Source organism: Xenopus tropicalis, chromosome 1, assembly GCF_000004195.4.
Source record: "Xenopus tropicalis strain Nigerian chromosome 1, UCB_Xtro_10.0, whole genome shotgun sequence".
In the NCBI taxonomy this organism is placed as follows: domain Eukaryota; kingdom Metazoa; phylum Chordata; class Amphibia; order Anura; family Pipidae; genus Xenopus; species Xenopus tropicalis.
The window spans coordinates 211,534,984-211,547,494 of NC_030677.2; the positions used below are offsets into that span (position 1 = coordinate 211,534,984).

At 48.9% G+C, this 12,511-nt stretch overlaps 1 protein-coding gene across 1 annotated transcript; it reads right to left on the reverse strand.

The window, feature by feature from the left end:
• Positions 1 to 1,564: 1,564 nt before the first annotated feature.
• On the reverse strand, positions 1,565 to 12,037 carry LOC101733520 (C-C motif chemokine 19). The gene is made up of 4 exons (XM_031894956.1): positions 11,796 to 12,037; positions 6,964 to 7,084; positions 5,414 to 5,584; positions 1,565 to 3,183 (listed from the first exon to the last, which is right to left on the reverse strand). The coding sequence occupies exons 1-3, from the start codon at positions 11,866 to 11,868 to the stop codon at positions 5,416 to 5,418; spliced, it is 363 nt and encodes a 120-aa protein (XP_031750816.1). The 5' UTR covers positions 11,869 to 12,037; the 3' UTR covers positions 1,565 to 3,183; positions 5,414 to 5,415.
• Between the last annotated feature and the right edge of the window lie 474 nt (positions 12,038 to 12,511).

A 12,511-nucleotide genomic window follows, 5' to 3' on the forward strand; every position in this document is an offset into this window, starting at 1 on the left:
AAGGGAAATAATTCAAAAAGTATAAAAAATAAATAATGAAGGCTGTACCCCTGCCCCAAACATCCAGATATTATCAGGAACCCCTGGGGGTCAAACCCTGCAGGGGGGGGGGCTGTACCCCTGCCCCAAACATCCAAATATTATCAGAAACCCCTGGGGGTCAAACCCTGCAGGGGGGGGGGGCTGTACCCCTGCCCCAAACATCCAGATATTATCAGGAACCCCTGGGGGTCAAACCCTGCGGGGGGGGGGGGGCTGTACCCCTGCCCCAAACATCCAGATATTATCAGGAACCCCTGGGGTCAAACCCTGCAGGGGGGGGGGCTGTACCCCTGCCCCAAACATCCAGATATTATCAGGAACCCCTGGGGGTCAAACCCTGCGGGGGGGGGGGGGCTGTACCCCTGCCCCAAACATCCAGATATTATCAGGAACCCCTGGGGGTCAAACCCTGCGGGGGGGGGGGCTGTACCCCTGCCCCAAACATCCAGATATTATCAGGAACCCCTGGGGGTCAAACCCTGCGGGGGGGGGGGGGGGGGCTGTACCCCTGCCCCAAACATCCAGATATTATCAGGAACCCCTGGGGGTCAAACCCTGCAGGGGGGGGGCTGTACCCCTGCCCCAAACATCCAAATATTATCAGGAACCCCTGGGGGTCAAACCCTGCAGGGGGGGGGGCTGTACCCCTGCCCCAAACATCCAAATATTATCAGGAACCCCTGGGGGTCAAACCCTGCAGGGGGGGGGGGGGGCTGTACCCCTGCCCCAAACATCCAGATATTATCAGGAACCCCTGGGAGTCAAACCCGGACCTGTCTGTGTAACTATATCTGCATTTACCTTATAGTCAGTTATTTTGATGGACACGTGTTCCACTTCTCTCTTTCTCCGCCCATCTCGTTAATGTCCAGTGTTTCCAATTAATCAATTAAGGGGCTTTATAAGCCTTGATTGTGTCCATGTTATCCGGTGTTCCCCTTGCCCGGTTTCTGCCCTGTTCTGTACCCTGTTCCTCCGCTCCAGTTCCCTTGCTTTACTCTGTTCGTTCCGTTTGTATCTGACCCCGGGCAGGTAGGGTTTCCACTTCAGCTGGACACTCCGGGCCGGGGGGGCAGGGTGTGCCATCAGGGGGGCAGGGCTATGGTGCGACGATCAGTGATTGGCCAATTGCTGCGTTACTCTCCAAAAAGTCTGCCTGGTTTCCCAAATGGGGAAAAATCAGGCAGGTGGTTCTGACCCGGAAAGTCCTACAGAAAACTGGTCTGTCTGGGTCAAAACCGGACCATGGGGCCATGGTCCAATGGGTTTTATCCCAGTTCCCCACTAGCCCAGTCCGACCCTGGATATGGGAATGTATCATGATATGTAAGCTATACGGGGCCTGAAGCAGGGACCTAACTAGTCCCAAAAGCTTGCATTTTATTAGCCAATTAAAGGTATCACCTACTCTATATTTTCCAGTTTTAATCTCTGGCTAATATGGTACAACTCTGCTACTATACCGTAACCGTAAGGGTCGCTATGGGCACCGGCACCTCCATATAGCACTTATACGGCAATATGATTTTCAGTATATTTATTGCAGATTATACAGAATATAAAAAGTATAAAAATATGACAAAACATACACTGGGTAACTATAGTGTAAATACTCTCTTACTAAAACCTTTTCACATTTTCAAACATTGTCATTGAAAAAGAAAGTGTAGCGATAGGCCCAGTCTAGTAATCCTTAGCGACCAATCAGAGTAGCTGTTTTAGGTAAGCTGTCTACTGATTGGTTGGTGCCACTGGGAACCAATGAGAACAATGGTTTGGCTGCTGTTGGTGGCTGTAGATGGCAGAGCTGTTACTGGACAGGAGACACCGGGCAATGCAGCCAATAAATGGAGAGAAAATAGTAGAAAATTCCAGAATTTAGATTTTGGAGAAGTTCCGTTACTGACCCCCCCAGCCTGTGTATCCCATTAATCCTCATCATAGGACTGCTGACTCCCCAAGGGGTCAATGGGAAACAAGAGGGCCCACAAGAGCCACCAATCAGTTGGTCGGGTTCTCTAGCCGGCCCAAAGAACCATTGAGAGGTGGGACACATTGGCTTCCTGGGCTTTTTTGTTGGCCATGACCATTGAGTTGGGTTCTTCCAGTCAATGACCATAAAACATGGCTGTTGGTGAGACTAAGAGAGAGACCTCAAAAATGTGTGATGAAGAGTCTTGTTCTACCCTATTGTCTATGGCCCAGGGTTCTAGGAGAATGAGTAAATAACAGCAGATGGAGCAAATGTGAATGTAGCGAAGGCAAAACCCAGAGAAGCTTATAGTCTGGGGAACAGCAATGTAGAACAAATGCCCATTGGCTGGTCCCATAATGTCACATTTCAACAGGGATTTAAAGCAAAAAGTACAAAAAGCAATGTATCCGCCATGTTTTCCCAGCATTCTCACCCAGCGTTGTGTGTGTGGCACCACTTGCACCCAATGCAGCGGTTAAGGTTGCACCCATTGGGTACATTGGGCTCAGTTGCAATGTGGGTGTTCCAGCACCCATACAACCCTACAACCCTAGATTTGCTGAATACCAAATAGGTGGAAGTACCTACATAACAAGGGATTTAATTGGCTGCCATTTTGTGCCCATTTTTGTTCCTACCAATTGTAAACAGGTTCTTTTGAGCTCTCAAACCCTGAGTTTATTGGGTTAATCCATGGCTAGAGCTGCCTTGTTGCTTGGGTCAGTGGAGCATCACTCATTGTGTGAGGGACTAATGGCTCCTCTGTAGGAAAACAATATGGCGGCCCACAAGTGGAGAATTACTCCGAGCTATAGTAACCTATACCTTCCTACTGGGGGATTCTGTATGTAAGAATGCGAATATACAAAGCAAAACTTCACCCGTAGCAGGAGGAGCCTCAGGCTGAAGCACAGAGAGCTAAAGCCCATATACCAAAAATATTGAGTTTGTGGCCCCATAGAGTAAGTGTGAAACCCAATAGGAACAGCCGCAGAGGGAAAATATAACGAGATACAATGTAGGGGAGGGGGTGGTGGTGCCCATGTTCCATGGAGCTTGTAGGGAACCAAAGATGACTTGAACCCATGGTTGGCGCCACCAGAAACGTTCCAATGCTGAGACTGCGGATCCGCCATGGTGCCGTGGCGCTGCTCCATCCTCATCCTCTGTAAGGGAAAGAGATCAGATTGTCAGCAGATGTTCCCAAACCCCCCAGGGAAACCTCAGTGTGAGGGGAGAATCCATGACAGATGGAGAAATGAAAGTAACAATTTACTAAGTGAATGTCTGACATCCGTACGAGCCCATAAATCCCCCCCGGCGCCGGGAGAGACGCGCGGCACAACAATGCCTTGGGTCAGCCAAGACTCACCAACACCATTTGTTCCACTTCAGCTCCTTAGGTGATGGATTTAGACTTAGCCCCCCGGGAGCAAGTGCGGCCAATTTATAGGGTGACTTTAGTGCAAGACTCCCTGCCCTGCATCATGGGGGGCTTGCCCAAAGTCTTGCATTCCCCCCATGTCAGCTTTCAGCACTGCTGTATTCACAAGGGGGCTGAGGAGAGATGCCCAGGTGTCAGCCCGGACCTATAGGGTCCCGCACCCAATGGGGCCCCACACCAGAGGACTAAGCTCATAAAGCTGCCCAGCCCATCCCCAACGATTGCCCAATAATGCTGCTATGAATTCTGGGACATTAAACCCAAAGTGGGCCCTGCATTCATACTGCTGCCCCGGGGTACCCACTGTCTGTCACTGTGTATAGTGAGCTTGGGGGGCAATAATCACACTATATATAGTATGCTTGGGGGGTCAGAATCCAGTGCTTGGGGGGCCAATAATCTCACTGTATATAGTATGCTTGGGGGGTCAGTGCCCAGTGCTTGGGGGGCCAATAATCACTCTGTATATAGTATGCTTGGGGTGTCAGTGCCCAGTGCTTGGGGGCCAATAATCACTCTGTATATAGTATGCTTGGGGTGTCAGTGCCCAGTGCTTGGGGGGCCAATAATCACTCTGTATATAGTATGCTTGGGGTGTCAGTGCCCAGTGCTTGGGGGCCAATAATCACTCTGTATATAGTATGCTTGGGGTGTCAGTGCCCAGTGCTTGGGGGCCAATAATCACTCTGTATATAGTATGCTTGGGGTGTCAGTGCCCAGTGCTTGGGGGGCCAATAATCACTCTGTATATAGTATGCTTGGGGTGTCAGTGCCCAGTGCTTGGGGGGCCAATAATCACTGTATATAGTATGCTTGGGGTGTCAGTGCCCAGTGCTTGGGGGCCAATAATCACTGTATATAGTATGCTTGGGGTGTCAGTGCCCAGTGCTTGGGGGCCAATAATCACTCTGTATATAGTATGCTTGGGGTGTCAGTGCCCAGTGCTTGGGGGCCAATAATCACTCTGTATATAGTATGCTTGGGGTGTCAGTGCCCAGTGCTTGGGGGCCAATAATCACTGTATATAGTATGCTTGGGGTGTCAGTGCCCAGTGCTTGGGGGCCAATAATCACTGTATATAGTATGCTTGGGGTGTCAGTGCCCAGTGCTTGGGGGGCCAATAATCACTCTGTATATAGTATGCTTGGGGTGTCAGTGCCCAGTGCTTGGGGGCCAATAATCACTCTGTATATAGTATGCTTGGGGGGTCAGTGCCCAGTGCTTGGGGGGCCATTAATCACTCTGTATATAGTATGCTTGGGGTGTCAGTGCCCAGTGCTTGGGGGGCCAATAATCACTGTATATAGTATGCTTGGGGTGTCAGTGCCCAGTGCTTGGGGGCAATAATCACTCTGTATATAGTATGCTTGGGGTGTCAGTGCCCAGTGCTTGGGGGCCAATAATCACTCTGTATATAGTATGCTTGGGGGGTCAGTGCCCAGTGCTTGGGGGCCAATAATCACTCTGTATATAGTATGCTTGGGGGGTCAGTGCCCAGTGCTTGGGGGCCAATAATCACTCTGTATATAGTATGCTTGGGGGGTCAGTGCCCAGTGCTTGGGGGGCCATTAATCACTCTGTATATAGTATGCTTGGGGTGTCAGTGCCCAGTGCTTGGGGGCCACATTGTGCCATGAAATGTTGGGGGCCAATCAAACAAGAGAAAGAGAGGGGAAAAGGTGGAGAGGCAGGGACTATTTGCCCCCCAGCTCTGGAACTCTGTGCCAGCCGGCAACACCTTGTGTAGGGACCCCGCCAAAATGGTTATAAGACCGGCCCTGCCTAGGTGCCACCCTCCTGCTCCCCACCCTACAGTCACAAGGTAGGAAGCCCCAGTCACAGCCCTGTCATTACCCTATGGCAGGTAATAAGGAAATGGCTGCCTTGCACCCAGAGTCAAGATAAGTGCCCCCTAGTGATACATTGCCCTGCCCTGTACCCTGTATAAATACCCTTATCCATCAGCTGGAAGGTCCCCTCGGCTTCTTTTCCCTCCTGCTCCACTTGGGGGGCTCTTCCTTTTCAGGGATTTCTTTCCCGCTTTGTCCAACTTCTCAATCAGCTTCCTGACCCACTTCAGCTGCGGGGGGGCACACAGCCTCTTGTCACTTTTAGTGATGAACCTGGAGGCACAAGGAAATTAATGGCAGCCGTACAATTATTACTGCAGCCACTTAGGCAAATGGAAAAGAAGTCAGGAAGAGAGCAGGTAATACTCCCCATCAGCATAGGAAGGGGGTTCCTTACTGTAAGGGCAGTCAGGTTATGGGATTCCCTACCAAGAGAGGGGGAATGAGTGCCACATTGGGGGTGGGGAGGAAAGGGGATCTCACCATCAGCATAGGAAGGGGTTCCTTACTGTAAGGGCAGTCAGGTTATGGGATTCCCTACCAAGAGAGGGGAATGAGTGACACATTGGGGGTGGGGAGGAAAGGGGATCTCACCATCAGCATAGGAAGGGGGTTCCTTACTGTAAGGGCAGTCAGGTTATGGGATTCCCTACCAAGAGAGGGGGAATGAGTGCCACATTGGGGGTGGGGAGGAAAGGGGATCTCACCATCAGCATAGGAAGGGGTTCCTTACTGTAAGGGCAGTCAGGTTATGGGATTCCCTACCAAGAGAGGGGGAATGAGTGCCACATTGGGGGTGGGGAGGAAAGGGGATCTCACCATCAGCATAGGAAGGGGTTCCTTACTGTAAGGGCAGTCAGGTTATGGGATTCCCTACCAAGAGAGGGGGAATGAGTGACACATTGGGGGTGGGGAGGAAAGGGGATCTCACCATCAGCATAGGAAGGGGGTTCCTTACTGTAAGGGCAGTCAGGTTATGGGATTCCCTACCAAGAGAGGGGGAATGAGTGCCACATTGGGGGTGGGGAGGAAAGGGGATCTCACCATCAGCATAGGAAGGGGTTCCTTACTGTAAGGGCAGTCAGGTTATGGGATTCCCTACCAAGAGAGGGGGAATGAGTGACACATTGGGGGTGGGGAGGAAAGGGGATCTCACCATCAGCATAGGAAGGGGTTCCTTACTGTAAGGGCAGTCAGGTTATGGGATTCCCTACCAAGAGAGGGGGAATGAGTGACACATTGGGGGTGGGGAGGAAAGGGGATCTCACCATCAGCATAGGAAGGGGTTCCTTACTGTAAGGGCAGTCAGGTTATGGGATTCCCTACCAAGAGAGGGGGAATGAGTGATACATTGGGGGTGGGGATGAGATCTCACCATCAGCATAGGAAGGGGTTCCTTACTATAAGGGCAGTCAGGTTATGGGGTTACCTACCAAGAGAGGGGAAATGAGTGATACATTGGGGGTGGGGAGGAAAGGAGATCTCACCATCAGCATAGGAAGGGGTTCCTTACTGTAAGGGCAGTCAGGTTATGGGGGGATACAGAAGTACATTTCTAGCCCATAAAGTCAGACTGCAGGAGGTTGGGTGACAGTTGTGACTCCCAGTGACCCCGTGACGCGGCGCTGATAGAATGTGGGTTTGTCACTTACACGATGGCGGTCTCGGTGCAGCCGTTACTCCGGCTCTGAAGCTGATAGGCCCTGACGGCCCCCGGGGGGATACGCTTGTCACTGGTTTTAAGGCAGCAATCTGCAACGATGTTCCCTGTACCTGCAATAATGGGGAGCGTTTATAGGTACCATCAACCTCTGAAATGAGTTGTCCCCAAGCCCCACCCCCTCTGCCCCAGGTATTGCCCTGCCCCGCCCCCTCTGCCCCAGGTATAGCCCTGCCCCGCCCCCTCTGCCCCAGGTATAGCCCTGCCCCGCCCCTCTGCCCCAGGTATAGCCCTGCCCCGCCTCCTCTGCCCCAGGTATAGCCCTGCCCCGCCCCCTCTGCCCCAGGTATTGCCCTGCCCCGCCCCCTCTGCCCCAGGTATTGCCCTGCCCCGCCCCCTCTGCCCCAGGTATTGCCCTGCCCCGCCCTGCCCCCTCTGCCCCAGGTATTGCCCTGCCCCGCCCCCTCTGCCCCAGGTATTGCCCTACCCCGCCCCCTCTGCCCCAGGTATAGCCCTGCCCCGCCCCCTCTGCCCCAGGTATAGCCCTGCCCCGCCCCCTCTGCCCCAGGTATAGCCCTGCCCCGCCCCCTCTGCCCCAGGTATAGCCCTGCCCCGCCCCCTCTGCCCCAGCTATAGCCCTGCCCCGCCCCCTCTGCCCCAGGTATAGCCCTGCCCCGCCCCCTCTGCCCCAGGTATTGCCCTGCCCCGCCCCCTCTGCCCCAGGTATAGCCCTGCCCCACCCCCTCTGCCCCAGGTATTGCTGCACATGGATCTTCTACAAGTGTGAAATCTGCCATTCAATGTAATAAAGTGGAAGAATTCACATAAATCTCTCTCTGCTCACGGCGCCTTTGTGCAGCATTTTATATCGGATCTTTATGCCATAAAAACTGAGTAGAAAGTTCCCAGGGCTTGTCCCATTGGCTGCGCCGGGGCGGGGGGGGGCCCCAATAAAGGTGTATTTCCTGCACAGATCCGGCGCCAATGGAATGACAAGCTCTGTAAATGGGGTTCATGCCCAAAGCTCACACGCCGGCCCTCAGCGCCACCATAAGCCAATAGCAAGCTGGGTATTTAGAGCAACTTTTTTAGTGGCAAATATTACGGACCTCCAAATCAGCCCCCGGATTATCCATTTATGTAATATGAGGCACTAAGTTTGCCCAGGAGCAGTAACCCATAGCAACCAGTAAGATGTTGACTTTTAAACAGGTGACCAGTAAATGCTTTCTGATAATTGGTTGCTGTGGGTTACTGCTCCTGGGCAAACTTAGTGCGCTTTATTAGACAACTCCCTCGTGCCCTTTTTGGGCTTTATAGTAAGGAAAAATCCTTACTAAAGGTTTGTTCACCTTTATATTATCTGTTTATATTATCTCAGTATTCTGAGAGAAGGTTTGCAATTGGTATCTGAATTATTTAGCTTTTTGTTCTGCAGGTGTCGAGTATGGAATTTCAGCTGCTATCTGGTTGCTAGGGTTCAATTTAACCTAGCAACCAGGCAGTGGTTTGAAAGAGAGACTAAGATATGAATAGTAGGGGGTCTGAATGCTACAGAAAGTAAAACAAAGTAAAAATAACAATACAATTATAGTTCCACAGAGCAAGTTTTTATAGTGTTAAAGGGGTGACCCTGTGCCTATATATTATACAGTTACTGTGTGTATAGGATATGGGGGTTACGCCTATATATTATACAGTTACTGTGTGTATAGGATATGGGGGTTACACTGTGCCTATATATTATACAGTTACTGTGTGTATAGGATATGGGGGTTACACTGTGCCTATATATTATACAGTTACTGTGTGTATAGGATATGGGGGTTACACTGTGCCTATATATTATACAGTTACTGTGTGTATAGGATATGGGGGTTACACTGTGCCTATATATTATACAGTTACTGTGTGTATAGGATATGGGGGTTACGCCATGCCTATATATTATACAGTTACTGTGTGTATAGGATATGGGGGTTACACTGTGCCTATATATTATACAGTTACTGTGTGTATAGGATATGGGGGTTACGCCTATATATTATACAGTTACTGTGTGTATAGGATATGGGGGTTACACTGTGCCTATATATTATACAGTTACTGTGTGTATAGGGTATGGGGGTTACACTGTGCCTATATATTATACAGTTACTGTGTGTATAGGATATGGGGGTTACACCGTGCCTATATATTATACAGTTACTGTGTGTATAGGATATGGGGGTTACACTGTGCCTATATATTATACAGTTACTGTGTGTATAGGGTATGGGGGTTACACTGTGCCTATATATTATACAGTTACTGTGTGTATAGGATATGGGGGTTACACTGTGCCTATATATTATACAGTTACTGTGTGTATAGGATATGGGGGTTACACTGTGCCTATATATTATACAGTTACTGTGTGTATAGGGTATGGGGGTTACACCGTGCCTATATATTATACAGTTACTGTGTGTATAGGATATGGGGGTTACACTGTGCCTATATATTATACAGTTACTGTGTGTATAGGGTATGGGGGTTACACCGTGCCTATATATTATACAGTTTACTGTGTGTATAGGATATGGGGGTTACACTGTGCCTATATATTATACAGTTACTGTGTGTATAGGATATGGGGGTTACACTGTGCCTATATATTATACAGTTACTGTGTGTATAGGATATGGGGGTTACACTGTGCCTATATATTATACAGTTACTGTGTGTATAGGATATGGGGGTTACACTGTGCCTATATATTATACAGTTACTGTGTGTATAGGATATGGGGGTTACACTGTGCCTATATATTATACAGTTACTGTGTGTATAGGATATGGGGGTTACACCTATATATTATACAGTTACTGTGTGTATAGGATATGGGGGTTATACTGTGCCTATATATTATACAGTTACTGTGTGTATAGGATATGGGGGTTATACTGTGCCTATATATTATACAGTTACTGTGTGTATAGGATATGGGGGTTACGCCTATATATTATACAGTTACTGTGTGTATAGGATATGGGGGTTATACTGTGCCTATATATTATACAGTTACTGTGTGTATAGGATATGGGGGTTACACCGTGCCTATATATTATACAGTTACTGTGTGTATAGGATATGGGGGTTACACTGTGCCTATATATTATACAGTTACTGTGTGTATAGGATATGGGGGTTACACTGTGCCTATATATTATACAGTTACTGTGTGTATAGGGTATGGGGGTTACACTGTGCCTATATATTATACAGTTACTGTGTGTATAGGATATGGGGTTATACTGTGCCTATATATTATACAGTTACTGTGTGTATAGGATATGGGGGTTACACTGTGCCTATATATTATACAGTTACTGTGTGTATAGGATATGGGGGTTACACCGTGCCTATATATTATACAGTTACTGTGTGTATAGGATATGGGGGTTACACCGTGCCTATATATTATACAGTTACTGTGTGTATAGGATATGGGGGTTATACTGTGCCTATATATTATACAGTTACTGTGTGTATAGGATATGGGGGTTACACCGTGCCTATATATTATACAGTTACTGTGTGTATAGGATATGGGGGTTACACTGTGCCTATATATTATACAGTTACTGTGTGTATAGGATATGGGGGTTACACTGTGCCTATATATTATACAGTTACTGTGTGTATAGGATATGGGGGTTACACTGTGCCTATATATTATACAGTTACTGTGTGTATAGGATATGGGGGTTACACTGTGCCTATATATTATACAGTTACTGTGTGTATAGGATATGGGGGTTACGCCTATATATTATACAGTTACTGTGTGTATAGGATATGGGGGTTACACCGTGCCTATATATTATACAGTTACTGGGTGTATAGGGTATGGGGGTTACACCGTGCCTATATATTATACAGTTACTGTGTGTATAGGATATGGGGGTTACACTGTGCCTATATATTATACAGTTACTGTGTGTATAGGATATGGGGGTTACACCGTGCCTATATATTATACAGTTACTGTGTGTATAGGATATGGGGGTTACGCCGTGCCCCCCAAGATTACAGTGCTGCAAAGTGCAGTCAATTCTGCATTCATGGGGCAAATGCAAAGATCATGGTGGATTGCCCCCCATTCGTATGCACTTTGCACCCTGTGCTGCACTTTGTAACTATCAAATGCCCCCCACAAACTCCCTGCAAATAGCTACCAGGCTGCTAGGCAACAGAGATAGGAAGGCTGCTATGTGTATTTGTACCCCAAAGCACCCCCAAATCCTGGCAACAACAAGCTCCTTAACATCTTCGGCTAAAAATGTTGAAATCTGTGGCAAAAGCACTTGTACCAACTACAGGGAGTATCAAACTGGGGCAGCAATATTAATATTCAGATGCCAATGTGGGAGAATTCAGCTTTAACCCCCCCCCTTATGGGTTAAGAATGGCAACGTCAAGGAAGCATTTTTAAAGGCAAACCTAAAACAGTTTTTTGCATATTGAAAGAAAATATAATTCAAATATTCCAATATTGAGAGAAAGTTTCCAATATTCACTTCTCATTCCCAATATTTTTAAAGTGTCCGATTATAATCTCTGCACTGCTGATTCCGACTCCTGAAACCGTGTAGCAGAAGCCAGCTAACAGGGCTGGAGGGAACTGACTGTTATATTGTTTCATGAGTCAGAACCAGAGAACAGAGAGGCATAAAGCACTTGGCTTTAATTCCAAAACAGATAGGGTAAGTTTCCCTTAGTAATTGCACCCTTGGGTGATATATTTGGAGGGGAGAGAACTCCCAGCAGCCGGGGACCTACCTTGTGTGTCGGCCGTGTCCCAGAGAAGCGCAGTCAGCACAGCGAGGGGCAGCAGGGTCCATATGGGTCTCATGTTGGTACCGGCAGGGATCTAGCAAGTCAGATATTGTGAGTGAGCAGCACAACTCTCCTCTCCGGCCCCCGCTGAGCAGCCGCCAATTTATACTCCCAGCTGGAAGTACAAGAACCTGGCCCGGGTCCAAAGCCTCACGCTTCTCCCACCTCCGCCCCGACCCGTCACTTCTCCTCTGCCTGAGGCTCATAAACAGAATCACTCTCACTGGTTTCCCCCCCCCCCAGCCAACCTGTCAGCTACACGTATGGTGCCTATAGTAACAGGGGGGTAATAGCCTCTGGGAAGGGACTGGGGCTGTGGGATAGCAGGTATAGTAGGGAGAGATGGTGCCTATAGTAGCAGTGGGGGAATAATAGCCTCTGGGAAGGGACTGGGGCTGTGGGATAGCAGGTATAGTAGGGAGAGATGGTGCCTATAGTAGCAGTGGGATAATAGCCTCTGGGAAGGGACTGGGGCTGTGGGATAGCAGGTATAGTAGGGAGAGATGGTGCCTATAGTAGCAGTGGGGGGATAATAGCCTCTGGGAAGGGATTGGGGCTGTGGGATAGCAGGTATAGTAGGGAGAGATGGTGCCTATAGTAGCAGTGGGGGGGATAATAGCCTCTGGGAAGGGACTGGGGCTGTGGGATAGCAGGTATAG